The sequence below is a fragment of the Monodon monoceros genome, unplaced genomic scaffold (assembly GCF_005190385.1).
Source record: "Monodon monoceros isolate NGI ecotype Baffin Bay Population unplaced genomic scaffold, NGI_Narwhal_1 Super_Scaffold_7, whole genome shotgun sequence".
In the NCBI taxonomy this organism is placed as follows: Eukaryota; Metazoa; Chordata; class Mammalia; order Artiodactyla; family Monodontidae; genus Monodon; species Monodon monoceros.
The window spans coordinates 60,215,022-60,242,580 of NW_021703784.1; the positions used below are offsets into that span (position 1 = coordinate 60,215,022).

At 48.3% G+C, this 27,559-nt stretch overlaps 2 protein-coding genes across 4 annotated transcripts in view; both read left to right on the forward strand.

Moving 5' to 3' along the window:
* Window positions 1-14,695, forward strand: part of OLFML1 (olfactomedin like 1) — a 28,508-nt gene extending 13,813 nt beyond the window's left edge. Inside the window, exon 3 of the mRNA XM_029206866.1 lies at window positions 11,550-14,695. Coding sequence (XP_029062699.1) covers window positions 11,550-12,340 — 791 coding nt within the window. The 3' untranslated portion in view covers window positions 12,341-14,695. The remainder of the gene's footprint in view (window positions 1-11,549) is intronic.
* A 1,660-nt stretch (window positions 14,696-16,355) lies between these two features.
* Window positions 16,356-27,559, forward strand: part of PPFIBP2 (PPFIA binding protein 2) — a 142,821-nt gene continuing 131,617 nt past the window's right edge. For 2 of the 3 annotated variants that reach the window (XM_029207213.1, XM_029207206.1), the window contains exon 1: window positions 16,388-16,493. The gene's annotated coding sequence lies outside the window, so the exon portion shown is untranslated. Of the gene's footprint in view, window positions 16,494-27,559 lie in introns of all 3 variants that reach the window. The other variant, XM_029207209.1, reaches the window with a different exon arrangement.

The following is a 27,559-nucleotide window of genomic DNA, read 5'->3' on the forward strand; positions in this document are numbered from 1 at the left end:
TGAGGGGAGTCACACAATTAATACGTTAGCAAGGAAATTTATAATATGTCAGAAAGAAGATAAATACTGTGGAAGAAAAACAAGTAAGATGAGGTTATGGAAAGCTGTCCTCTTCTGAAAGGACACATCCTGGCTATGAACTCCAACTATAGGTAATTCCAGTGGAAGCAGTGGACTCGCACCTACTCACAGGTCTTCCCAGCTTCCACGCACTCCATGCTGTTGAGTAGCACCCAGCCATGCAAGTCAACAGCCATGTTTTCTTTCTCACACTCTACTGCTAATCACGAATAAAGGGAAGCTGGCGGGGCTCTGTACTGGGTGCCATGAAATCCTTTTAGTGTTGGGAACCTAGAAAGACCTTTGAGGTGGATTTACTAAAGAGTTCTGTGCGACTCACCAAAACATGTAGAGCACGTATTGTATGCCAGGCCCTGTTTAAGCACTCACCCTGGGTTCTCAGCCCGTCTGCAAAGCCAATCCTCCCATGGCTCACTGAGTACCACTTCATATAAGCTGGTCTTCCTGCCTTCCTGCTATCCAACCCCCCAGGCATTCAGACAGTGAAATGGCACCTGCTAATGTCCACACATACTTCTTGTTATTTGAATCTATTTGATTTCCAAGTTGGCCTAGCATGAGTTGGGGTAGCAACAGACTAATACTGCATTATCTGAATCTAATTGATTCCTGAGTTTGAACAGTAAGCGTTTGAATAGTGAGGGAGATGTGTACTGTGTCTCACGCACTGTGGATAAAAAGACAAGGCACAGCTTCTGTCTTAAGTGCTTGCAAGGAAGCAAAGTGAATGGGCAATTCCAATTCATCCTGAAAACTGCCACAGAAGAGGGACGCACAGAATGCTTTAGGTACACAAGAAGGAGCAACTAGCTGCTATGCCAGAGTCAGAGACTTTTGTTTTGAAGGACAAGAGATGTATCCTACGTTAGTGAAGATGAGCTAAGGAAAAGTAGGGGCAAAGTTTAAAACTTGTGAGAGGCCATGGCAAGTTCAGTGACTAGTAACTAGTCCATTGTGGTGGGCAAATGACAAAAGAGGTCAGATGAAGGACCTTGGGTACCATGCTGACATATCAGAAATATATCCTGTGAGGGGCTTCCCTGGTGGCGCAGTGGTTGAGAATCCGCCTGCCAATGCAGGGGACACGGGTTCGATCCCTGGTCCGGGAAGATCCCACATGCCGCGGAGCAACTAAGCCCATGCGCCACAACTACTGAGCCTGTGCTCTAGAGCCTGTGAGCCACAACTACTGAGCCCGTGTGCCGCAATTACCGAAGCCCACACCCCTAGAGCCTGTGCTCCACAACGAGAGAAGACACCGCAATGAGAAGCCTGTGCACTGCAATGAAGAGTAGACCCTGCTCACCGCAACTAGAGAAAGCCCGCACGCAGCAACGAAGACCCAACACAGCTAAAAATAAATAAATAAATGTATTAAATTTAAAAAAAGAAATATATCCTGTGGGCAAAAAGCATAAATGCCCCTAGTTTCCAGAACACTTAAGTCCACATTGACAATTTTATTGTAATAGCTTGAAGCTTCATAATTGACTACTCGTCTGAGAGCTGTCATCTTTGACATCCCCATGTACCTGTCACTTCAGAGGTATTAACAAATGTTTATTAACATGAATACAATTCAGATGGTTGAAGAAATCAAGATTTATAACAGAGAAGTTCAAGAAGCAGTCAAAATATGCATGGCTTTACAGAAATTCTCTTCTTTTCAGTGAATTCATCACTTTTCTTCCCAGTTAAATCTGACCTTCCTTCCCTGTTGCTGTCTCATGCATTCTATCACCCCCAACTGTTGTAGGAAAATGGGGCGTGAGAGGATGGTCACGTCTGAGGTCTTGGGCAAGTCCATGGGACAGGCCGCCAAGTGAGGTTCCTTGGCTTCACACAGGGAAGAATTCAAGAGTGAGCCATAGTAAAGTGAAAGCAGGTGTATTGAGAAATACACATTCCATAGACAGAATGTGGTCTGTCTCAGAAGGTGAGTGCAGCCCCGAAATATGGGGTGGTTAGTTTTTACAGGCTGGGTAATTTCATAGGCTAATGAATGGGGGGATTTTTCCAATTATTTTGGGGAATGGTTGGAGATTTCCAGGAATTGGGCCATCACCCACCTTTTGGTCTTTTATGGTCGGCCTCAGAACTGTCATGGTGCCTGTGGGTGTCATTTAACATATGCTAATGTAGTACAATGAGCGTATAATGGGGCTCAAGGCCTACTGGACATTGAATCTTCTGCCATCTTGGGCCTAGTTGGGTCTAACCAGTTTTTGTTGTATCCTCAGTGTCATACTTTTAAAGGTTGTGCCCTCCCCCCTTCCCTTCTGTCTCAAAACCTTGAGTCTAGTTTATCACTCCACTCCCACAACTGAATCAGTTACCTGACCTCTCTTTTTCTGTTTTTTGAGCCTATGCCCATTTTTTCATTCCCATCACCATTTAGATTTTTCTCGTCTGGATTGTACTTACAGACTCTCCACCTGTCTCCCTCTATCCCCTCTCCCCCACCTCTACCCCCCCGTTCATTCTCTACTAATATGCAGACCACTGTTTTTAAAACATAACTCTGATTGAGTCATTCCCCTATGGAGGGACGAGTCTCAGCAAGTCTGGAGAGTAATCCTATTAAATAAGGGGGAAAATATTTAAAAGATTCAAATAAATGATATTTATATATGAATTCACTCTGAGGCCTTGGGCCAAATTCTATCCTAATTGCTTGTCTGCAAGTCTGCCTAAGGGCTAAACCACAGATTTTCATTCTCTGGTTTGCACAATGTCCGTGTCTCTGTTAAATAATTTGCATCTTGGCTGGACTCAAAAGTTTTCAATTTGTTTCCTATCCTTCCTCAACCTTTTACTCCTGTTAATTATCTCCTCTCAAGAGAAGCACAGCAGGGAGTTTTAACTTACCCTTTTACTCAGACACTGTGAGTATATTTTCCCCAAATTCCAAAAGAGGAGGAATTTATAAAAATTACAGAATATCCACCTGAATAAACTATACGACATCCAGGCTAAACCCCTCGTTCTGCAGCTGGAAAAGCTAAGGCTTGATTGACAAGGAACTTTCAGGGAGTCACAGAGGGAGGCAGAGATGGAGCTCGGACCACTCAGGTCTCTGACTCCCAGTCCCAGGTTCTGGCTACAAAGGGATAGGAGAAGCCAAAGGGACCTCACGGGGTTGGAAATTCTGTGTTCCCCCCCCGGACTGTGTTTCCCTGATCAAAACCATCTAACACTCTTGTTTTGCTATTTCTTCAAGGATTCTGCATTAGAAAAGAGGAGTAGAAGGAGAAAGAAGAATGTTTGTATTAATTTCTCCTGTATTTTAAATGAACATTTTCTCACTGATGAGACATTGAATGCCTTGTTCTTAGCCATAGTTTCTCGTAGCTGGGCTGCAAGCCTGCTAACTTTCTTCCCAGGAGGATGGGCAGCCTGAGAGCTTCCCAGTCAGGACAGATATCTTAGCACTCTGTGAATAGGCCCCAGGGAGTCCATTATCCTCATCTCTCCCTCTCTAGGCACACCCAGGCTCACCCCTTCCCACCATGTGCACACACCCATCCACCATGTTCCTGGGGCTGGCTGGGGGTGTCCTGGCTGGCCCTGCCTTCCAGCTCAGATGAGCTCAGAGGCCCCCTTAGCTAGATGATCTATCCAGGTAACTTATCCAAACTTTTTTTTTTTTTTAACTTGGAAAATGGAGATTAAAATATCTACCACTTAGGCTTATTATAAGACGTAGATAAATTAATGCAAATAAGTACCTATCACAGTACCAAGCATATTATATGTATTTGTAGGTATTTATTCATTTCTTGAGATTTTGGGCTCGTTCCTCAATAGGGAACAGCTTCTGAGCTTCTCTTCTGGCCCTTGGGACCCCCACTCTTTCCCATTAAATGTATCTGTGATCACATACAAGCTTAAATCCTTGTTCATTCATCCTCTGTGATCACCAGAGTACGTGGGAAGAGCAGAGCATTCACATGAGACAGATTCGGCTGGTGAGACTGAGAAAAGGCATACCAAGCCCTAGCAGAGATGGATCTCGGTAAGCAGGGTAGTCCACTCTTCTCTTTTCTGCACCACAGCCCATAGCCCCCGAAGCTCAGCATGGAGGGGGATCCTTCTGTGAGCTGCTCCTGAAATGCAGATGAGGGACCTTAAGTGCCGTGCCGAGATATTTGAAACTTATTCTAAGGTTCCCAGCTGGCCCAGGCTCCTCTGTCTTTCCTAGGGGTTTGGCTTCTATAACCCAGGCCAACCAGAATGAAGCTGACCCAGACGCCACAGGGAAGCAATCCCCCAGTCTGGCAAAGCGGGTCAGTAGGGTAACATGGTGGCAAATGATGGCCGAGAGATTTCCATAATGATGTCAAAAACTCGGCCGCTGTACACCGGTGCCGAATCAAATCGTGGGGACAGAGTTCTGGGTGAAGTAGAAAAGAATAGGGTTATTGCTTTGCCAGGCGAAGGGGACATGGTGGACTCATGCCCTGAAAAACTGTGTGTCTTAACGCGAGGAGTTTTATTGCAGTGGTTCAAGGGTGGGGTTGCTGATAAGGATCAGGGTGTGTGCAGGGCCTGCACTCCTTTAATCTGGCCTCAGGTGGTCTCCTGATGAGCTTCTCAAGGTTATCAAACTGTGACCTTCTCTTGAATGAAGAATGTAACATCTTCCATTTGTTGGGGGTTTTAGTTCTGCAGAAGAGCTCAAAGATACTGTTATGTGTATCCCTTGAGGTGGAACCAGGACCCTGCCCCGGAGGCTGCACTATTGTTTCTTGACTGCTCCTCCCTTGTCTCTGAGTCCCCTCCCTTCCCTGATTAGCAGCTGTTCGAATCTGGCCTTTGGAACTCAGGGAAGGTCATGGAGGCTGGAGTCTATTCCCTACAAACAAGAAACGGGGGACACAGAAAGACTTCCGTGCCCAGGAGCCCCGCAGGGTCCTGCTCATTTCAATAGCTTGCCCCAAAGTCTGGCCCTGGCCGTGGTGTGGGCCAGGCAAGGCCTCTGGGAGCAACCACTGATGACATGACTGCTGAAAGGACTGATCTCCCAGGACTTGGCTCTCCCCAGCCCCACTCCTGCCCTATGTTTCCTTGGTAACAATGTTGTGTCACATCTTTAAATGAAATAATGCATTTGAAAATATCATAAAAGCTTTAAGGTGCTTTACAAATTATTATTACTTAAGACAGATCTGTGATCAGAACTCTGGATGTGCAGCACCATTTAAACCCTAGAAAAACGTCTGCTTGAATGAACCTATTTTCCTTATTAATTCAGTAGATATTCACTGAACCACAGAGCTCTCAGTGAGGCAGTAGAGTACGACAGCAAACAGGAAGACAAAGGCCCTGCTTTTGTGGAGCTTATAGTCTAATGGGGGAGAAGGACAATACACTAGTAAGTAAAACAGATAACATAATTACAGAACATGGTAAGTGATATAAAGAGAATAAGAGAGATGCTGCAGTAGATCATTTTAAATTTAGATACAGTGGTCGCAGGTAGTCTCTTAAGGAGATAAGATTGAAACTGAGCTTTGAAGGACGAGTAGGAGCAGACCATGGGAGGATCAAGGAAGAGAACACTCCAGGCAGAAAGAATTGCAAGTGCAAGGGTCCTGAGGCAGAAGCAAACTTGACAGCTCCCAGAACAGCAAGAAAGCCAGTGCAGTGAGGCAAGATTGTGGGGCAGGGTTGGGGAGAAAGTGGAGGATCAAGTCCCAGAGACAGGGAGGGGCCAAACGAGGTAGGTGCTTTAAGCCAAATTAGGATTTTATTCCAAGAGTGGTGGGAAAAAAGGGTTAGCAGGTTGGTCACATAATTCATGTTTTTAAACAGATCACCCCTACTGCTTTGTGGAGAACATTCTATAGCAAAGCAAGAGTAAAATCAGAGAGACAAATTAGGGACTATTGTAGTAGTCCAGGCAAAAGGTGAGGATTCACGGCGTGCAGGGGAAGAGGAGGCAGAGGGAGTGGGAAGAGGAGGATATATAAATATACTGAGCATTTTAATTTAAGTATAACGTCATAAGTTAAAGGTAAGTTTACTACCAGAACTTGCTAGTGTGGGGAGATGGAAGGAAATCAATCAAGAATGAATACTAGAGAAGAAATCTGATTGATGGTTCTTGCTTGAAATGGGAAGAAGAGGGAGGAAGTTTGGGGGATAAAAGCAAGAGTTCTGCTTTGGACAGGTGAAGTTTGAAGATAGCCAATGAGGAACACTGACTAGATGAATGAGTTTGGGGCTAAGTAGACATCCAGATAGTACGTCATCCCAGGTACAAGTTTGGATTTCATCCTTATTCAGAACTTACATGCTCTTCAGAGCCATGGGAAAGAATGAAGTGAGCTGGAAAGTGATCATAGATAGAGAAATGAAAAGGTCTGAGGATAGAACACTTAAAGATGGATGGTGATAAGGAACCAGCCACGAATTCCAAGATTAAAACAATCCAGAACGATAGGACAAACAAAAGCAGGGGTGTTCCAGAATCACGAGGAGAAAGAGTTTCAGGGAGAGGTAGCAATCAAGTAACCAAAGCTTACTGAGAAGTTGGTTAGGATGAAGACTGAGAACTGACCCTTAGATTTTACAGCATGGTGGTTGTTGGTGACCTTGACAAAAACTGATCCAGTGGAGTGGGGCAGGGGAACTTAGACTTGTGGAGAGCTGGAGCTGGTTAGAGTGGCTTAAGGGATAATTGGAGGTGAGAAACCTCCTCTCTCAAGGAGTTTTGTTATAAAGTGGAATAGAAAAATGGGGCCACACAGGATTCTAGCATGATCTTACAGCCTGCTTGTTTACAGAGGGGAATGATCCAGTTGGGAGGAAGAGACTGTTGAGCAGGAGAGGGCGAGATAATTTCTGGTGCTAAGTCCTTGACTCGGTGAGAGGGATGAGATCCACTGCAAAAGTAAAGAGAGCAGGAGGGACGCCGAGAGTATGGGATCGGGCGCAACTGGTTAATAGATGGGGTGGTTGGAAACTCATTCATTCAGCAAATACTGGCCTGCTGTGTGCCAGATGCTATCCTAGGGGCAAGACATACAGCAGTGAATGAAACAGATAAGGCAAAGCTCATGCCCTCGTGGAGTTTATACTCTATTGAGGGGAGTTGAGCAATAAATATGCTAACAGATGAATTTATAATATGTGAGATAGAAGGTAAGCGCTATGGAGAACAGTGAGCTAGGGTACGGGGGATATGCAGAGCTGGAGGACGGGCCACCATTTTTAATAGGGTGGTCAGAGAAGACCTTTATGGTCAGGAGAAGACATTTGGGAGCAGACCTAAAGGGAGCGAGGGAGGAAGTCTAGTAGATATCTTCAGGAAGATGGTTCCAAGCAGAGGGAACAAAATGTGCCAAATTCCTGAGGCAGGAGCGTGCTTGGCATAATTTGAGGAACCGCAGGGAGGCCAGTGTAGCTGCACAAAATGATCAAAGTAGGGGAGTTGCGGGAGACAAGGCAGGGAAGCAGTGGGCAGACAGTCCCAGATGGCCCGGAAGGTAGAGATGTGAGCTTTTACTCTGAGTCAGATGGGAAGTCCCTGGTGAGTTTTGAGCAGACATGTGACGTGATCTGACTTAATTTTTCAAAGATGCTTCAGCTGCTGTGAGGAATGGCCTCTGGGGTCAAGGATAGAAGTTTGGCCACCACGTAGAAGGCTATTGCAGTAATCCACACCAGCGATGATGTTGTTCTCCTATTGCTTCTGTTTTCTCAGTGAAATCAGAGGCAAGATCTGCCTAGGCGAGTGAGGAGGGTATGAGAGACCCTTGAGGAGAGAAGAGAAGCTGTGATCATTGTGGGTGGTGAATTGATTAAGGAACTGTGGTAGGATTGCTACCCAAACAGCTGGCAGTCACAAGCAGTTTGCCAAGTGCTTACTGACCTCAACCTCTGGGACTTCTCTGGCTGTGCATGTTTATTTGTTTGTTTGTTTTAATCGAAGTATAATTGATTTACAGTGTTGTACCAGTCTCTGCTGTACGGCAAAGTGACTCAGTTTTACACATGTAGACATTCTTTATTTAATATTCTTTTCCATTATGGTTTATCCCAGGAGACTGGATATAGTTCCCTGTGCTATGGCTGTGCATCCTTCTTCCTTGTGTCCGCTTTCTCTCCCATCATCCTGCTTCTTGTCCTCTGACTCTAGTTGGCCTCCAGTTGGCCTGGAGAACCCACGCATTTATTGAGAACAAAATGACAACCCACTGGCCCTTCTAGCTTCTGATATCAAAGCTGTTAGAAGGATTTGAGGGAGACTCTTCGCGTACTCAGTTCTTCTTGAGAGACTGTTATACACCCAACTATCACTCCACCACCTTACCCTACAGCAGTCAGTGAGGGAGGCCCAGAGAGTTCCCATGCTTTTATTAAGACTCCGCTCTCCTACCTGCGATACAGATTTGAGGGAGACGCACAAGGTTCTTCATGCTTCTAGTAAGGCCACCACTCCCTGCCTCTGTGACACTGCTCACCACTGCTCACTGCCCTGTCTAACAGGGCAGTCCCAACAAGCAGCTCATAATTAGAACTGATGACCCACTTTTCCTAAAATGATGAGTAGCTCTCATCTCATCTTGACCCACATCCCACTTTAACTTGGTCACCATGACAATTCCAAGACTCTAAGGTCTTCTTGAAGATAGCATATGTAAGGGCCATGTGGAAATGGCTTATACCACTTCTGTCTACATCCCATTAGACAGGATATAGGTCAATGGGTGCAGCTTACATACAAAGGAGACTGCAAACGTGTGACTAAGGAAGAGGAAAATGAAACGGCATTTGATGAACACAGACATTGTCTCTGGGGTGACACAAAGATCAAGGGGGAAGACATTTTCTCCCCCCTTGATCTTTACTGATCAATACTGCCGTGCTACAGAAAGGTCAGGTAAGATACGGAAATAAAAGGTCTGAGTTTTCAGTTAGGAAGTCCCTGGTCACATTTTAAAAGGTTGTTTCTGTGAAGTTATGGTGAAGTGAAAGAATGGGAGGTGAAGAAATGGACGCAGAGAGTATAAACTATTCTGTAGGAGAGTCTAGTTCTATAAAATTATACAAAGGGTGAAGTAAGTAGAAAAGAGTGCCTAACTGTGGGAGAATTGATGTTTCCAAGCTAATAAAATAGTAGTGAAGGAGAAATCTGAGATAATAGAAAGGGGATCATTCATGGAGGAAATCTAGAAGAAGCCAGGAAAGGATGAGATGGGGGCAGATGGAAGTATTAGTCTTACACAGGAGGAATGACATGGCTTCTTTTAAGATGTGTGGGAGGGGGGCTTCCCTGGTGGCGCAGTGGTTAAGAATCCGCCTGCCAGTGCAGGGGACAAGGGTTCAAGCCCTGGTCCGGGAAGATCCCATATGCTGTGGTGCAACTAAGCCCGTGTGCCACAACTACTGAAGCCCACGCGCCTAGAGCCCGTGCTCCGCAACGAGAGAAGCCACCGCAATGAGAAGCCTGCACACCGCAACGAAAGAGTAGCTCCCACTCATTGCAACTAGAGAAAGCCCGCGTGCAGCAGCAAAGACCCAAGGCAGCCAAAAATAAATTTAAAAAAAAAAGATGTGTGGGAGGGTAGAAAGGGCAGGAGTTGAAGAAAAGTCTATAAGTGAGGAACAGGAAGTGGAGGGAGTTCACATCTAATGGTATTTATTTTTGCAAAGGAGTTATTATGAGGCACTGATGAGCTAGTTTTGGGGCAGGAGGCAGGATTTAAGATAGGTGCCATGTGGAAGATGGGCTGAGCACAGAGAGTATAGTACAGTAGTTAGGGCTCAGCTGAGGTTGGAGATCCCTTAGTGTAATGACACCAATATGCACCATTTTGAGTTTTTCTCCACCAACACACAACTCTCAAGGACAGGCAGAACTTTGAACTGATCCAGGATCAAGGTCAAAGAAGGAAGGGTTTTTGTTTTTTGGGGTTTTTAAATTAATTAATTAGGCTGTGTTGGGTCGTAGTTGCAGCATGCAAGACCTTCGTTGTGGCATTGCTTGCAGCGCGAGGGCTCTTTGTTGTGGCACGCCGGCTTCTCTCTAGTTGTGGCAGAGAGCGCGCAGGCTCTCTGGTTGTGGCACACGGGTTTAGTTGCCCCGCGGCATGTGGGACTAGGGATCAACCCTGCGTCCCCTGCATTGGAAGGCGGATTCTTAACCACTGGACCACCAGGGAAGTCCCAAGGAAGGGCTTTTGCATGAAGCTGAGAGAGTAATAGTCTAAGTAGCTGTGAGGAGCTAGAAAAATGTAGGCCCCTTCTTTTTACTTCATCTTCTTCCACCTAGTTTAGACCTTTATCATCCTGTTTGGATTATAGAAATACCCTCTGAATTGGTTTCCCTGATTTTAGTCTCTTCTCCCTGTATCCATCGTACACATGGCTGCCAGCTTAATTAATCTTATAGAACAACCTTGACCATGTTTCAGTCTTGCTCAAAAACTTCAGTAGCTCCCTACCTCCCTACAGAATTAAATTCATGTTCCTTAGCTCCACCCTCAAGGTTCCAGGCACGGAGCTGGTTTCAATTTACTGCTTTGTTTTATGCATCTAGTTTTATACACAAAGTATTTGGCTGGTATTGGGTGAAACTCTATACTACTTTACTAACACTAATCTTGGAGGACTTTCCCCAACGTGGTTTTGTTAACTGTTGGGAAAGTTTTTCCCACCCATCTCAGAATGTCCTTCAAGGTGTCTTTCAGGGGCTAATTCAAATGCAGATTCTCTCCTGTGTCACATGATATGTCTCTTCTTTGTCCTCCTTTTTGAAAAAAATTCATTTTAAGCTTTATATTCTAGATAGTCATGTACCTGTTAAGCCAGGACCGTGCCTAATTTATCATTGCACCGCAGTCCATTGTAGCCCCAGCTCATAACACCTAGCTCAGTATCTTGCTTTTTGTAGGTATCCAAAGTCAGCTGACTAAAGGCACGCGTGCATTCATGAATAAATGAGTGAAGGCATGAGTAGAACCCTTATAATGGTCTAGTAGGGTTAAGAACCAGAATCCTTCACTAGAAGGTCATCTCCTCAAGGTGTAGGGTTGATATTATAATTTTTATCTTTAGTACTTAGCACTGTTCTGGGAGAGTACTGTGAGCTAAGTAAACGGCAGATACCCAGTAAAATCTTGGCAAACAATTGAATTAGGTGGTTCCATACCCTAGTCATTCTCAGTGTGTCAACCTCAGGTGCTCTAGAGAGTTAACAGGGCCTCTGACACAGCAAATAGTTGGTTATATCCTGATTTGATTATCGTGACTAATGCTCTTATAACTGGACGGCAACTCACTTAACAGAGACCCAATTATTCATTAAAGTCCTTGATTCACTGAATCCTACAATCAGTTATGATTGATCTCTGTGTGATAATTTTATTCTAGACACTGAAGGAAAAAAAAAAGCAATCTGTAAGAAAAGCAGACATCTCGCGTTTATAAAGTAACCTTCCCCTTTTCTCCTGTTTGGCCAGGCTGTGACAACATGCTGATGGGCATAAAGTCTCTGAAAATAGTAAAGAAGACAATGGACACAGATGGCTCTTGGATGAAAGATGCTGTCAGAGACTCTCCAAAAGTTTATCTCTTAATTGGATCCAGAAACAACACTGTCTGGGAATTTGCCAGCATACGGGCATTCATGGAAGATAGCACCAAGCCAGCCCCCCGGAAGCTGATCCTAACACATTCCTGGCAGGGGACAGGCCAAGTGATCTACAAAGGTTTCCTATTTTTTCACAGCCAAGGAACTCCCAATGAGATCATCAAATATAACCTGCAGAAGAGGACCGTGGAAGACCGAATGCTGCTCTTGGGAGGGGCAGGCAGAGCCCTGGCCTACCCGCGCTCCCCCTCGACATACATTGACCTGGCTGTGGATGAGCACGGGCTCTGGGCCATCCACTCAGGGCCAAGCACCCACGGCCATTTGGTTCTCACGAAAATTGAGCCTGACACACTGGGAGTGGAACACTCATGGGACACTCCATGCAGAAGTCAGGATGCTGAAGCCTCATTCCTCTTGTGTGGCGTCCTCTACGTGGTTTACAGTTCTGGTGGCCTCGGCCCGCATCGCATCACTTGTGTCTATGATCCGCTGGGCACTGTCATTGAGGAGGATCTGCCCAACGTGTTCTTCCCCAGGCGGTCAAGGAGTCACTCCATGATCCATTACAACCCTAGAGATAAGCAGCTCTATGCCTGGAATGATGGAAACCAGATCATTTACAAACTCCAGACAAAGAGAAAGCAGCCTCTGCAGTGATGCGTTGCAGCCACGAGGGAGAGCGCCAGGGATGCTGCTCTCCAGGAGATGGAAGCCACAGCCCCTTTGCAATACAGAATCCCTCTAATCGCACACAGGGATAGGGGCTGGAAGTGGGAATGCGCACGCGTCCTTTTCCAGATGGTACTGCCTTCAGTATCTTGCAAGAGCATAGATGAGAGTCTGTCATTCAGGAATTTTCAACAACTTCCATTACCCATCCAAACCTCCTGGAGCTCAAGGCCTTCCACATTCAGATCCAGTTTACTTCCAGCCTTTTCTTTTACTAGCATTTACTCTAACTCTCCCCGCCCCCGCCCCCCAGCCATTAGAAATGTAAGCCACCCCCTAATACTCCTGGCTTCTCTCCCCTCTGGCCTTTGCCCAAATCTCTTTCCTCTTTCACAAATGCCTACTGATATTCTTCCATTATTCACTGCCCAAATAAAGTACTATTTCTTATTGATGTTTAATCTCGGTTTCCCCTGGTTCTGCCCCTTCACCAAGCCAGGTGGATGTCATAATAAAGTGAAAACATTACCATTTGAATACCAGTTTCCAGTTACAAAGTGTCTGCACCCATGTTACAAGTCGTCTCACTCTTATGAGATAGTCAGGACAAGTCTTTATAGAGGAGGAGGGTTCAGGTGGGCCATTCAAAGTACCAAAGCTACAAAATGGAAGAGCTAGAAAATACTGCAAACCCTATAATCTTTCCATTGTCCAAGGAAGCATCAAATATATATGTTGGTTCGCCCAACCTTCCCTAAGCAATACGTTAAACGGTTTGCCCCTTTAGCTAGTTGCATGTCCACACAAGAGCCTCCTATAGGCCTTTCAAAAGCTACTTCCTCTAGAAAACCAGCCTAAGGGTGAGGACCCCACCTCTGTTCTTATCTTGCCTTTCCTTCCCTTGCTTTTCTCATCTTGCTTGAAATACAATAAAACTGACACTAAGCAACTAACCCTCATCAGGCTCTATTTGCCTACATGCCCTCCGCATAAAAGTTCCTGGGGGTGCTGCCTGTGCCTGGGTTTACTGTGAACAATCCCCAACACACTGAGGCCCTCGGTAAATATTCTAGCATCTGGATGGAAGCCAGATAGCAGGCAAGGGACTCCCTGCCACAGCAAGAGTGCCTTGTGGCACAGGGGACAGAGGGCAGCTGTGCCCATCCAGAGGGGCTTCTTCAAGCTCTTTCCCACGCGTTTGTCCACTGCAGCCTGGTTTGGGTCACAAGTGCAGGCTGTGGTACCAGTCTGTGTCATGTGCTGAGGCCTCTATCTTTCCAGGCTGGTCACATGAGAGGGTTTGCTCTGTGTGTTTGCAGCTGTTTCCCCTCCTCTGCCAAGCCCAGGCTGAGACCGTAGGCAGTGAAGAGAGGTTTTTTGTTTTTTTTCCCCCATAGCATTTGAGTAAAGCTTTGGCAGAATGGAATTACTCACTCCATGGACACAGTGCAATTACCCACAGTTCTAACAGAGTTTTACAGAGAGCCCAAATCTGTTGTGGAATGAGGCAGGTATGAATAATTAAACATGGTGATATTACCCACTCCATGGGTTTGGGGACATTAGCTGCCCCATGGGTAAAATAACATTACCTATTTCACAGGGAAAAGGAATGCGGGCTGCCTCACAGAGGAGGGTAGCAGGGGAATTATCTTGGAGTGGAATTATGTGTAAGTCATGCACACACAGTTCCTCTGGAGGCACACAGAGGCTGCCTGTAATGTGCTTGCTATCTGCCTTTCATCTGTGATATGCTTTGCTTTGACAGTTCTGCAAGGCACACCTGCCACTAACAACCAACCCACTCTGGTGCCTTAGATTCCTGCAGCTAGAATCACTTCTTCAGGTCAAGACATTTTCTCCAGGAAGCCCCTGTTAACGGGCCACTTTGTTTCCTGGGAGCCAGGGCTGGACATGCAGGCCCTCAAATACTTCTTGGGCTTCTTTCAGATGACCTTTTCAGCTCTGGCTCTCTTCTTGGATTTTAGTGAGGATTGAAGTTCCTAAGACCTAGACCAGTGGTTCTTAAACTTGACTGCACCTAGGAATCACCTGAGGAGCTTTTAAAAATCCTGATGCCAGGCCATACCCCCAGACCATTCAGTCAGAGCCTCTGGAGGTGGGACCAGACAGGACTATAACTTTCAAGCCCCCTTCCCTAAAGTGGTTCCGAAGTATGAATAAGCTGGAAAGCCAGTGACTTGCACCATTTTTAAAAAATTGAGGTATAGTTGATTTACAATGTTGTATTAGTTGCAGGTGTACAGCAAAGTGATGCATTTATATATGCGTATATATTTTTCAGTTTTTTTTATTATGTTATTACAAGATATTGAATATAGTTCCCTGTGCTATACAGTAGATCCTTGTTGTTTATCTGTTTTATATAGTGTGTATCTGCTAATCCCAAACTCCTACTTTATCCCTCACCCCCCTTCCCCTTTCAGTAACCATAAGTTTGTTTTCAATGTCTGTGACTTAACGCCATTTTTTAAAAGTGAGTTTTAAAAAGTAATTGTATAGTTCTAAAGAACAGACTAGCATTTTCTGGGGACTGTGGGTCCACGAGGGCAATAACATGTGGGATTTGGAAACACCCATGAACTCGTGTGAACTGTGGCAGCCTTCTCTACAAAAGCCTCTGGGCTGCTATTTTAAGGAAGTGAAAGAGAACTAAAGAGTGTCCTGTTGTAATACAACTCTTGTGGGCCCCAGCCTTCGTCTGCTGGCTTTGCCCTTGGCCTGCATCTGGCCAGGTTCCTGCAGTGACCAGAGTCTCATATTTGCCAGGGTGGCTTAAGTTTTGTTCACATGTACAAGTCTTCTGGGCACACTGGTAATTTCAGACCACCAGGATAGTGTGAAAAAATATGTGTCTTGAGGAGTTTGTCAATACTCCAGCCTGTAGAAGTGTGGATAAAAATTGAGGTTAGAGCAGTAGTGACTCCTGCCTGAGCTGGGGACTATGCCAGAGTCCCTGGTGTGATGCCATCTGAGGCCCACAGGGATTTTCATCAGCCGAACTGAGCAACCAATTCTTGGAGATCCAGGCAGGGCAACAACCTAGCAGTACAACCAAAGGGGATCCAGGCCCTACACTGGGGGCAGGCAGGCACTGGACTAGGTCCCCAGGGTCCCGTGCTGCCCCGATTCTACAATCCATTCCTGTGGTCAGACATCGCCAAAGCTTTTCTTGCGCCTGTGGAACCTCGTCTAAGCGCTGGGCACAGGGCAGCGCTGCTTGTCCCCAGCTGTCCACAAGAATGGGTGTCAGTGACTGGCGCCAACCACTAGAGGGACCTCCATCCCAGGTTGCGGGGTTCAAGTGCGGCCAGACCCTAGGGTAACTCAGTCTTCCGAACTGGGGGCGCTCAGAGACAAGAAATGAGGCTGCTGTCAGGCCAACCTCAATTTGAACGCGATCCCAGGGGCTCAGAAGTCCGCACACCCAAAAGGTTGCTGCGCTGGGAGCACCTCTAAAACGTTTTTTCTATGGCTTCTGTCTCTTCACAATTCTCGACACAAGTTCCCTTTCTGCTTTTCTCGTTCATTCCCTACGGCCAAGGAGCGGTGCTGAAGGGCTGGACAAGCCCGGGGACAGGGAGCTGAGAACCGCCGGGCGACTCCCCGGGGCCGGAAGGGTGCTGGAGGGGGAGGTGACCAAGAGCGGAGCGGGGCTCCAGGGAGGGACGTGGCCTCCTGAGAGAGGCGGGGCTTGGGGGGGGAACGGTAAGCTCGGCCTAGGGGGCGGTGCCGGAGCTGGGGCTGGATGGGCGGGGGCTAAGCAGGTTCGAAGGCGCCGGGTTGATGAGGCCGGTCCTTGCGGAGCCAGAACCCTCGGCGGATGGGTCCCTGCGGGCAGCCAAGAAGCCAAAAGGGAGGGGGCGTGGCAGAGGGGCGGTCCCGGGGGAAGGTGGGGCGGTGGGGAAGCGGGCGCTGCGGGACGAGCCTCCCGCGGGTCCCCGCCCCCGTCACGTGGGCTCCAGACCCGGCCGCTGCCGGTCGGTCCGCTGGTTGGTCGGTTAGTTGGTCGGTGGGTCGGTGGCCTAGAGCTCGGTTCTCGACTCTCATGTTCGGAGGTGGGAGGGACACGGGAAACGCCCGCACACCTGAGCTGCCCGGAGAGGATCCCCGCACCCAGGTCAGTGGGTTCTCCCCACGCCCCCAGGCCCTCTGCGCGGTCGGGACTGCGAGCCCGCGTAGGGGCATTGCCTGAGGAACTGAGAGCACTGGAGTGTGTCCCAGGCGCGAGGGCGGGGACCCTCCTCCCCTTCTCTGGCCAGAAGACTGGGAGGAGGGTATAACTCCTGTGGATTTGCTCCGAATCTCCGCCCAGTCCTGTCCGGGGTCTACGGACAGTCCGCGCCCCTACAGGTGCCCGGATGGCCCTGGAGATGCGCAGGGTGGCAGGTCACCTCAGTTCTTTGTAGTATGTCAGAGCTCTGCTAAGTCAACTGGAGCAGCGGCCCAGTCTGGAGAGAGAGCCCAAGGTGGTAGGGAAGCTCACGGTCTATTTGCCCGAGCAAATGGGTGTTCCGCAGAGCGTGTGTTCAGCTGCAACGCCTTAGCTGAAACCAGCTATATACTGTAATTGCAAAAATGCAACATGCTTTTCCAAATCTCAAGCCACTGCGTCCCAGTAGACGGCAAGATGGGATAGTTCTGTTTGAAAGTGGGCTTCTCTCCCTCATGACATCCTGACTCCAGATCTGCAGTTGTTCCTCAGTTGAAAATAAGATTATGTATTTAAAGACCAGAACTTCCGAAGTTTGCTTAAGATCAAAACGGGCGTTCTGGCCAGCATTTAATCCGCTTACAAAACAGATCCAGAGTATTATATTTTTACTTTTAGAGCAGCTGGATATTTGGTATAGATCCGTCTCCCTTTCCATATTTTGGTTTACTTCCTGTCTCTCTCCTTCCTCTCCCAGTTCCTTAATCGATTATAATACAAATTTTATGTTGCATTCTGTGAAGTTGAATGCCCAACAAAGGTAGTTGGCTGTACACAAAATTCATCTTCAGCATATTGTCTTTGATTATTATTTGTGTCATATGAAAAACACAAAATATTTGATTTAGAGATTATTTCTCCTTGGGGCTTGAGAGGCAGCCTGTTTGTAATCTGCTTAAATTCATATATAAACGACTTTGAAGTGGGAGAGCAGGGAGACTGATGAACTTTTCACTTACTGCATTCATCCATAATTTTATTTAATACATTATTGTTATTATTACTTCGAGATTCGGTGATGTGCCGGTTATTAGCTTATTGCTACTGTGGAGACAAACTGAGCATGATAGTCTCCTTTTTTAAAAAAAATTAATTAATTTTTGGCTGCATTGGGTCTTCGTTGCTGCATGCTGGCTTTCTCTAGTTGCGGTGAGCAGTGTCTACTCTTCTTTGCAGCATGCGGGCTTCTCACTGCGGTGGCTTCTCTTGTTGCAGAGCATGGGCTCTAGGTTCTCAGGCTTCAGTAGTTATGGCACGCGGTCTTAGTTGCTTCATGGCATGTGGGGTCTTCCCGGACCAGGGTTCGAACCCGTGTCCCCCGCATTGGCAGGCAGATTCTTAACCACTGCGCCACCAGGGAAGTCCCCAGCATCATAGTCTCTTTACTGGGGTAGCTATGGCGGTTGCCCTGACTTTAAGACTAAGTAGAATGAGATGAATGCTATGAAGGAGGTAAGAGCAAAGAGTTGTGGGAATTTGTCTTTCATCTGAGTGCGGAAAATCTGGAATAATTTCACGAAAGGGGTGACGTGTGTGATGGACCTCGAAGAATTTCTTGTGGGTTTCTCCAGGCAGAGGTGAGCAGAGCGTGACCTGGGCTGCGAGAGCTACGTAGGCAGGCAAGCACTTTGTAGCCATGAGAAGTGGCAAGTGGCCCAGCTTGGCTCCTATGGCGAATGATAAACAATAAAGCTGGTGACAAGGAAGAAACCTATTCCCAGCGGGCCATGAAGGCCAGGTGGAGAAGTTTGGGCTTTGAAAGCATGAGAACCAATAATGGGTCCTAAGCAGGAGATTGGCTGATGGTTCTGTGCGTTTAAAGTCGGGGACCTTGGCCCTTGACCCTCTCAACCTCCCAACCTCCCAACCTCCAGCCCAGAGAAAATCCAGTAAATATTTGTGAAATGAATGGTCAAGCAACACTTTGTAGCAGTGCTTTTCAACCTTTAACAAGAGTCACCTGGGGATATTTTTCAAATGCAAATTGTTATTCCTAGGTCAGAGGTGGGACCTGACATTCTACATTTCTTACAAGTCCTCAGTGGTTGCAGCCCCTTCACTATCGACAGCTAGGATAACAGTAGTTTGCAAACCTGGCTGTGCCTCAGAATTGCCTGGGGAGCTTTTAAATTACTCAGATTAAGTAGGTCTGGCCTGTTTTCACTAAGTTCCTCCGTGATTCTGTTGAAGGCCGGGTGGGAACTGCTGGGGTGGACTCTGGCCGGGCTGTGGGAAGCAGTGACCAGTGGGAAAAGACCCTGGAGGTGGAGAGGCCAGTTAGGATGTGGAAGATCAATTAAGATAGAAGTGAGGAGGACCTGTGTTGGACCTCAGAGAGGGGACAGGTAGGAGAGACTAGAGAGATAGAATCTATGGACTAGGGGGCCAGGCCGAGAGGTGGGGAGGGAGGAACAAGAATTGAGCTCTGGACAAGGAATGGCATGGCCTTTAGACTATCACATTTGTGATAATATTTGGAAGTTGTTTTTTACTTGGCCGTCAAAAACGTTTCCTTCCTGATATACAGATTTGTTCATGACACTCTTGCTTAAAAGCTTCTGGTGGATCCCCTTTTGCAAAACATGAGAAGGGAGATCTATTATGAACTGTTGAGGCATTTAAACATTTATTAAGATCCCGGACTGTGCACCCTCATTCAAGAGGTGACAGTCGGGGGGGGGGCAGGGGGAAGATGTGACACTGTCATCACTTGGTGTGGGCACAACAAGGCTGAAACTCTTGGCAGCCTTGTGTTTTCCTGAGTCACTTTTTCCTGCTTCCTCCTTCCTCAGAGCAGTTCCACTTGATGTTTTCATGGCATCATTCTTTGGTTTCAACACTTACTGACACATGTGTGTCTCAGTTTTTGCAGAATCCACAGCTGGTCTCAGAAAGGTGGGCTGTATCCTTTGTAGACTCTGAAAGCCAGGTCATGGGGATTTTCATGAGGGCCATTCTTATCTCTCTCACACTCAGTAAATAATCTTCCAGGAGATGCCGTCTTAGAGCATCTGTTTACCTTTAGACCAGATTTCCTTAAGGCCTTGTGAGTTCCCGGGGGCTGCCAACTCTCAGCTTTGTCTTTGGGAAATTTATGATTTCTATTTAGTGCTTCTAGCTAATCCTTACTTTGGTGCTCCTTGGTAATTCTTACTTTCATTTCCTATCTCTGTCACATACACATTTATGCACACTGAGAACCCAGCTTTCACTGTGCACAATGCTTTTTTTTTTTTAAGATGTTGGGGGTAAGAGTTTTATTAATTAATTAATTTATTTTGGCTGTGTTGGGTCTTCGTTTCTGTGCGAGGGCTATCTCTTGTTGTGGCAAGCGGGGGCCACTCTTCATCGCGGTGCGCGGGCCTCTCACTATCGTGGCCTCACTTGTTGCGGAGCACAGGCTCCAGACGCACGGGCTCAGTAGTTGTGGCTCACGGGCCTAGTTGCTCCGCGGCATGTGGGATCCTCCCAGACCAGGGCTCGAACCCTTGTCCCCTGCATTAGCAGGCAGATTCTCAACCACTGCGCCACCAGGGAAGCCCAAACTTTTTTTTTTTTTTTTTTTTGCGGTGCGCAGGCCTCTCACTGCTGTGGCCTCTCCCGTTGCGGAGCACAGGCTCCGGACGCGCAGGCTCAGCGGCCATGGCTCACGGGCCCAGCCGCTCCGCAGCATGTGGTATCTTCCCGTGTGCACAATGCTTTTAATCATCATGTTCCATGTTGTGTAATAATCTTGGCCTCTGTAACTCAGCTGTGGATGGAAGGTATAGGCAAGGTGGGATAGGATCGCCTCTCAAAGGGATAAGGTATAATATCCTTGTTTGGCATTCAAGGCTCCTCTGCAGAAGCTGGCAATAATTTGACTTACCAGCTGCATCTCCACTGTTCCCCAAACTGAGTAGCTTAACAATTCCTATCCTTTGTGCCTCTCTGCCTTTGCATACGCTATTTCCTCTTCCTGGGAAGCCCTTTTGTCTCTGCTCTGCCAGATGAATGAACTCTTACTAATCCTTCAAAATGCAGATCAAAGTCTTGAAACACCTCTCCTCCCCCCACCCCCAAGTTATTTTTACTCTTCTCTCTAAATTGTACTAGTATAGCATCCAGTACAGATGTCTTCTATGGTTCTTAACACACTTCATTTGCATGTCTCTGTCCACACCCCCTCCAAACTCTGAGCTGCCCTGGAGCTGCGTCAGCCCTTGTGTTCGCCTGCACTCAGCAGACGTTGAGGAAGAGTTTGTGGCAGGCAAGGGCCCTGAGCCCTTGAGTCTGTTCTGCAGTGCTGGCTTCAGTAAAAGGGTAGAAAGGGCAGGTTGTTTTGTGTTGGAGATGAGGGAAGGAGCAAGAGCAGAACCTGAAAGACTAGGACAAGCCTGATGGGTGGTCCACAGGGCTAGAGTCATAGGGTGGGGTGGGGAGGGGAACTGGGAGAAATGATGCTGGAGTCTCAGGCTGGGGAGAGATCCTGGAAGGTCTTGAAAGTTGAAGTTAAAGAATGAAAATGTAATACCAATGACCTTGAAGGTCTTTGAGTATGGAAGAGACAAGGTGAAGCCTGTGCTTTCAGGAGGATTCAAGGCTGAGAAGGGCAGATTGGAGGGACAGGAAGGAACTTCTTATGAGAATGAGCTGTTGGAATAACCCACTGAGGTAGATTAGGACCTAAACCAAGGCAATGGCAATAGGGATGTTGAGGAGGTGAGTGGGCTTGCCAAGAAATCCTGCAGGATTTGGTGACCGATTAGATTTGAGGGAGAGAGAAAAGAGTCAAATTGGACACTGACATTTTGTGCTAGTTTGCTGGGAGAAGAATGAGGCAATTGTTAGCAGCATGAGAGCACGGAGGAGCTTCTTGGAAAGGGGAAGGGAGATGAGGGTGGTCGATTCCTTTTGAAATCAGGAGGGAGCCTTGGGGAGTTTCTTGCATGCCCCTTATGTTTTTACCCATGAGGATGGTGAGGCGCAAAGGAAGCTACCCAGGGTCACCCAGCTGCTGGTGGCAGAACTCAGGCCTTCTGGCCTTGAATTCTGCCCTTTGTAGCACAGTGGGTTTGGCCAGACGAGAGCTGCCGGAAGGTGCAGATGGAGACTCCATTAGGCAATGAAAAACGAGAAAGAGACCAGGTTTGGGGTGAATTCATCCTGCAGTACAGCTAAGGCTGGAGTCTTGTAGGTCAAAGACTCAGGAGGAAGTGTGTGCGGCAGCCAAAGCCGCTGGGGGGTGTGAAGGCTCATGAGACCTTCTTTCTGCCCTGGGATCTACCGGGATGTGGGCTGGCGGGAAGCAGGGAGTGCTTTCATGGTACCTACACTCTTATACTTGTTAGCGTTTACTGTGAGTACATTGTCCTTCTGGGAATGCAAACACCAATCTGTCAGTTCCATGGGAAGATGTATTCCAGGGACCCGAACTCCCACCACCCCACTCCCTATCGTCAACCAACTTTAGGGATGCCTCCAGCCAGCTCTGAGAAGTTGCCAGTGTAGCGCTGGAGTAGGGGCAGTGGGGTATGCCCATCCGGGGAAGGCAATCAGCCGTGAGAACTTTTTCCAAGCCTGGGCCTGTGTGTAGGGCCAGTGTCAGGGATTTAGATGGTTGAGTGAGGGCCACAGCTGTCTGATAAGGAGGGAGGAGCTTGTCTAGAGTCTGCACTGCTGCCGAGAGCCTCAGTGGCCCTGCGGCTGGGCTTCCGCCCCTCCTTACCTTTCGCTTCCATACCTCTCTGCCTGGCCGCGCTCCTCGGCCTCCCAGGATGAGTCCTGCCTTTGCCGCGGCACAGGGATTGCCTCGTTTTGCTGAGGCGGAGCTCGGTTAATGCCTGTGCAACCTTTAGATTATTGCCTGGCATATGGTAATTGCCAAATAAAAACAGACACAAGAAATGCTGAGATTCAACTTTCAGGCAAACTTGTTAAGCCTCTTGGTTCTTTTTTTTTTTGGCCTCACCGCGCCACGGTTTGCGGGATCTTAGTTCCCCAACCAGGGATCAAACCCATGCCCCCTGCAGTGGAAGCGTGGAGTCCTAACCACTGGACCGCCAGGGAATTCCCAAACCTCTTGGCTCTTTTTGAGTTACGTAGCTGGGTCTGGCAAGTTTCTACCTCATCTTGTTTTGAGTGTGTGTGTGTGTGTGTGTGTGTGTGTGTGTGCGCGCGTGTGCACGCGCGCACATGTGCGCTTTACTGAGACCAAAGTGTGTGCAAGAGCCTGCTCACCCATGGTAAAATATCACAGATAGCCGTAGGTTGCAGACAGGATATTTGAGTTGTACGTGTGTCAGGAATGACTTATGCAGAAGTAAGTGGGTGGTGGGCCTACTAACAAACCTCCAGGGAGAGGCTGTGGGGAACTGATCCTATCACGGTCGCTCCCCTGCCTACAGGTGCTGTGGTGTTCCCAGGAGCTGCGCTCTGGGTACATCTGTTTCTTCCTGGAATGAGGGCAAGCATAGGGAAGGAGGTGACCCAAATCCCAGGGTTGCCCTGCCTGCTCAGGGACAGCCAACGCCTGCTGGTTGCTGGGCGTGTTTGGTGGGCATAGTCAGACCCCTGCCCTGAGTCCCAGGTAAAGAGATAAACCCACAGTGACTTGTGTACGTGGTTGGAATGGCCCGCTCAGATGTGGCTGGGCCTCTCGACTGGGCATGGACCACTCTGACCGAGAGGGCCACTCCCGTGACTGCACTGGGGTGTCCCAAGAGGTCTTCGTAGCAAACTTTTCCAACCTCCCTCTGGCCAAAAGGCCCAGAGAGGCCACCAGAAGGAGCTCCTTGGGTTGACAATATGTGTGTTTATGCATATGTGTGTGTGTGTGTGTGTGAGAGAGAGAGTTGTGTAGAGGCCAAGAGATCTGCTGTAGAGACTAAGGGAACAGAGAAGGGCAGAGCCACAGTTCTGGTTAGGAAGACCAAATACGGGTTACTTTTGTTCCTTGCATGCACACATAACAACTCCTCTTTTTAGGGGTGACTGTTTCCTTCCCACAACACAAGGCTCTGTTCCCCTGAATCAGAGAGGCTTTCACATGTACGGCTGGCTTGACCCTGGACTGCTTTATGGATGAAACAAAGGTGTATGTTGACTGGCCTCAGAAAGCTGCCTCCAGAGGAAAGATGGAGAGGAACTTCCGGCTTTGGTGGGTTTTACAAAGGGCTTGTCTCATGAGGCAGGTAGTGTTATTCCCATTTGTGGGAGGCAAACAGGTACCAGAGAAGGAAAGTGATTTTTTTAAGGTTCCAGAGTATTCGCTTTAATTTATTGCCCTAACTGGGCCACTTGTGAGAGTGAGAGGAGGAGGCAGAGGCTGAGCTCGATGGGACCCTGGGAGACAGGACTGCCTCGGGCGTACTGGGATGTGTGGCATCGAACTCTAAATTCAGTAAGCGATGGGGGGGGCAGGGGAAGGCGATGGGGGAGAGGGGATTAGAGTAGGGCGAGGGGAGAAGTTAGAACTGGAATTTGTGTGAGAAAGGAGGATTCTTCTAATTCTACATTTTACCAAAGCAAAGGAATAGTTCTTGGCTCTGACACCTGCCCTTGACTGCTTGTCATGAGAAAGTTTTATTACATAAGCTCTTCCTGCAAGCAGCCAAGACATCTGGTTCTTCGATGCAGCGCTGCTGTCCCGGTAACAACAAGCACCACCGCCCTGCCCTGCGTGTCCGGCTAGGTTTTTGCTGCGCGGCTCACTGGAGCTGCACGGAGCCTCTGGCAGGGGTGTTGTCCTGCTGGAGAACAGAGCATTGACTCCTCGCTCGCCCCCTGACTCCAGCATGGCAGGCGGTGGGTGCCCCCTACCGTGGGGACCGGGACGCCCTCATCTCCGAGGGCCCTGCCAGCTCACTCTTTCATTTAAATCCTGGCTCTCCTCAGACTTGCTGTTTCTCCCTTGAGCAAGTCTCTCCTTCTCTGAGCTTGAAGTTCCTCGCCTGTCGCATGGGAACAGTACTAGGCCCATCTCACCTGCTTGTTGTAAAGATTAAATGAGATGATGATGCAAAAATGTTGGCTCCAGTGCTTGGGTGTCGTAAGTAGTAAGTGGTATTATTATCATCCTCTTCTCAGAAAGCCGGGCAAATATAGTTTGTCAAGAGGAGTGATTTACACCAACCAGAGGGCTTATTCTGAAATTTCAGGGGGGGAAGTAGTATTGTCTGGGCCTCCAGATGTGACCCCCATGGTGCAGGTGAGCAGTCGGTCCAAGAGGCAGCAGTCCCCGGCAGGGTGAGGGAACAGGCTGATTCCAGATGGCCGGTCACCAATGTACAGGACAAGGACAACAAACGGAGAGCACAGAGCCCAAACCAGCTCCATGGGACATGCTGGGGTAAGGTCAAAGTCCTGCCCTTAGGCTCCAAAAATCAATTCATGAGTTTTCTACCCGGCCACGTGGAAAAGCCCACAGAACATGGCTTAGCCTGGCTGCATTAACAGAAGTCCTGACTTTAGACCTTGCTGGGGAGAGGGGTCATCCCACTTTTCCCTGCAGTGGCCAAGACTGGCCGCACCTGGAGGTGGTACCCTGGGCACCACACTTGGGGAGCAGGCGGAGGAGGGCCCGTGACTGCATCAAAGCTGGAGTCCCTGTCCTGTAAGCTCCGGGAGGTCCTGGGGCAGACAGGAAGACACAGGGTTGGAACTGTGATTTTTTTAGGTGGGCAAGGGGAGCTGCCATGTTGTGCCTTTGCTCAGAGGGCAGGATTGAGGGGCCTTGGTGGTAACGGTACAGAGGATTAAAGAAGAGGCCGGTTTCAGTTTGGCATGATGTAAGAAATTCCAAATAACTCAAGCTTCCCTCTAGGGCCAGGTGGCTGTTTTAGAGCGTGTTATTGGAGTCTACCTGAAGAGGGTATTGTCCAGACAGTACTGACTAGAGAGGAATTTGTGAAATAACTGAGGAAGCAGACTTTGCCAAAAGGGTGTAGGTCTCACTAAAAGTACTGTAGGATTTGGGGGGATGATTGGTGGCTTCTCAGCAGAGAGGTGACTTGCAGCAAATGTAGGGGGGAATGAAAGTGGAAAGCTGGGGGAGGGTGGCCATGAAGCTGTGCAGAAGCTTCTCTATCCCAGGTCCTAGGCCAGAGTCCCACCCAGCACAGGTGTTCGGAGAGAGGAAAGACTCTGAGGAAGTGCCTGTGTGGGCTGAAACTTTGAGGTCATGATCCCAAAGCGATTGTACTGTGTGTATTCTCTGCTGACGCCTACCTTGGCCTGACCACCTGACTGGGGCATGAAGGCTCTTATGGACGCATGGGCCCTTGCCTTGAAGATCTCGAGAACACAGAGTCCTGGTACCTGCAGGACCAGGGCCATGCGGTCTGAGACAATGAGCTCACAACATCCAAGAGGTAATAGCGGGTGTAGGAGGGGAGCGATCCAGGAGGGCGGTGGGCACGACACTGGGAATTCTGACCGACTGTCTGCAGCCTGGGTCACAGAACGAGCTTCCAGACCCGAGAGGGGACAGGGAAGGGCTGTGGGCAGCAGGGCCTTATTCAAGTAGGCTGAGGTTTTGGGTGGGGTGAGTGCTGGGAGGATGGAGAGTGCTGCGGTTAAGCAACGTGGATGCCTGACGGGCACACAATCCTGGCTGGGGTGGCAGGGAGGAGAGCCCGCCAAGGCTGGTAGGAGGGAGGTCGGGGAAGCCCCTAAATGAGAATTGGCCCACTGGATCTAGGAAATTCTTTTAGCAGCAGAGGTGGGGCATAATTCCTAAGTATTCTGGAGTCAATAGACTTGTGACCTCATTTATTATTTCAGTCGCCATTATTTTTTTAATTTTTTTTTTTTTTTTTTACCGTCCTCCGTGCCAAGAACCGTTATGGTGGGAACACAAGATGAATAAGACATGTCCCCTGCCTGGATGGAATTTAAGGAATGTACCCCTCATTCAAAATAGGCAGTAATAACTGCAGAGAAAACACAGTGAATGTTCAAAGAAAGGAGAGGTTGGGGCACCTGGCTTGCCGAGGAGGGGGCATTTGAGATGTGTCTTGAAGGAAAGATGTCCCAGAGACACCCCGTTCTATGGGGGTGAAGAGGGCATTTCTAGCAGAGGGAACAGCAATGTACAAAGAAAGGCATGGGGCGGTAAGTTAAGGGGCACGGGTGGCAAACAGCCAGTGGTTTGGTTTGGCTAGAGCTGGAGGAGGAAGGGAGGCTAGACAGGGAACCAGGGACTGGAAATCATCGTTTATTAAGCACGCACCATGCGTCAGGCACTGAGCACAGACTCGTCGGTGCTCACTTACATCTCACAGGAGCCTTTCAGGGCTTTAGCGGAGGAGGAAACTGACTCAGGATAAGTGACTTTCCCAAGGTTCCCTAGCTGGCGAGTGGTTGAAATAAAATCGATGCCCCATCTATCTGATCCCCAAACCCATGTTCCTTCCACTCTATCTTGCCGCCACCTTGACAGTCCAGATGATTCGGTCTTAAGTTTGCCACGAAGATCAGCTCTTCACGTTGAGGCAGGAAGATGGTCAGATGACATTAGCCTGTGAGAAGCGCTTGGTGGACGTGGCCAGGTTGCCATGATGCACACCCGGCCCCAATGTGATATATACACGCGTGCACACACACGTATTTATAAAGTAAATCTCTAAAAAATAGTAGGAAGTTGCACAGTTGTTCATGGTGTCACAGACACTGACGTTTCCTGAGCGCTATAGGCAATTGCTGAGTTCCTGGCCGAATTCCTCTATTTTCTCTCCCACTCAAAGTATATTAGAATGGGGCAAGACAGCAGAATCTTCTCTAATTTATACAAAATAATTCCTTTTAAAAAAAAATTTTATTTATTTATTTTTGGCTGCGTTGGGTCTTCGTTGCTGAACACGGGCTTTCTCTAGTTGCAGAGCGTGGGGGCTACTCTTCTTTACGGAGCATGCTCTCTAGGTGTGCGGACTCAGTAGCTGTGGTGCACAGGCTTAGTTACTCCGCAGCATGTGGGATCTTTCTGGACCAGGGCT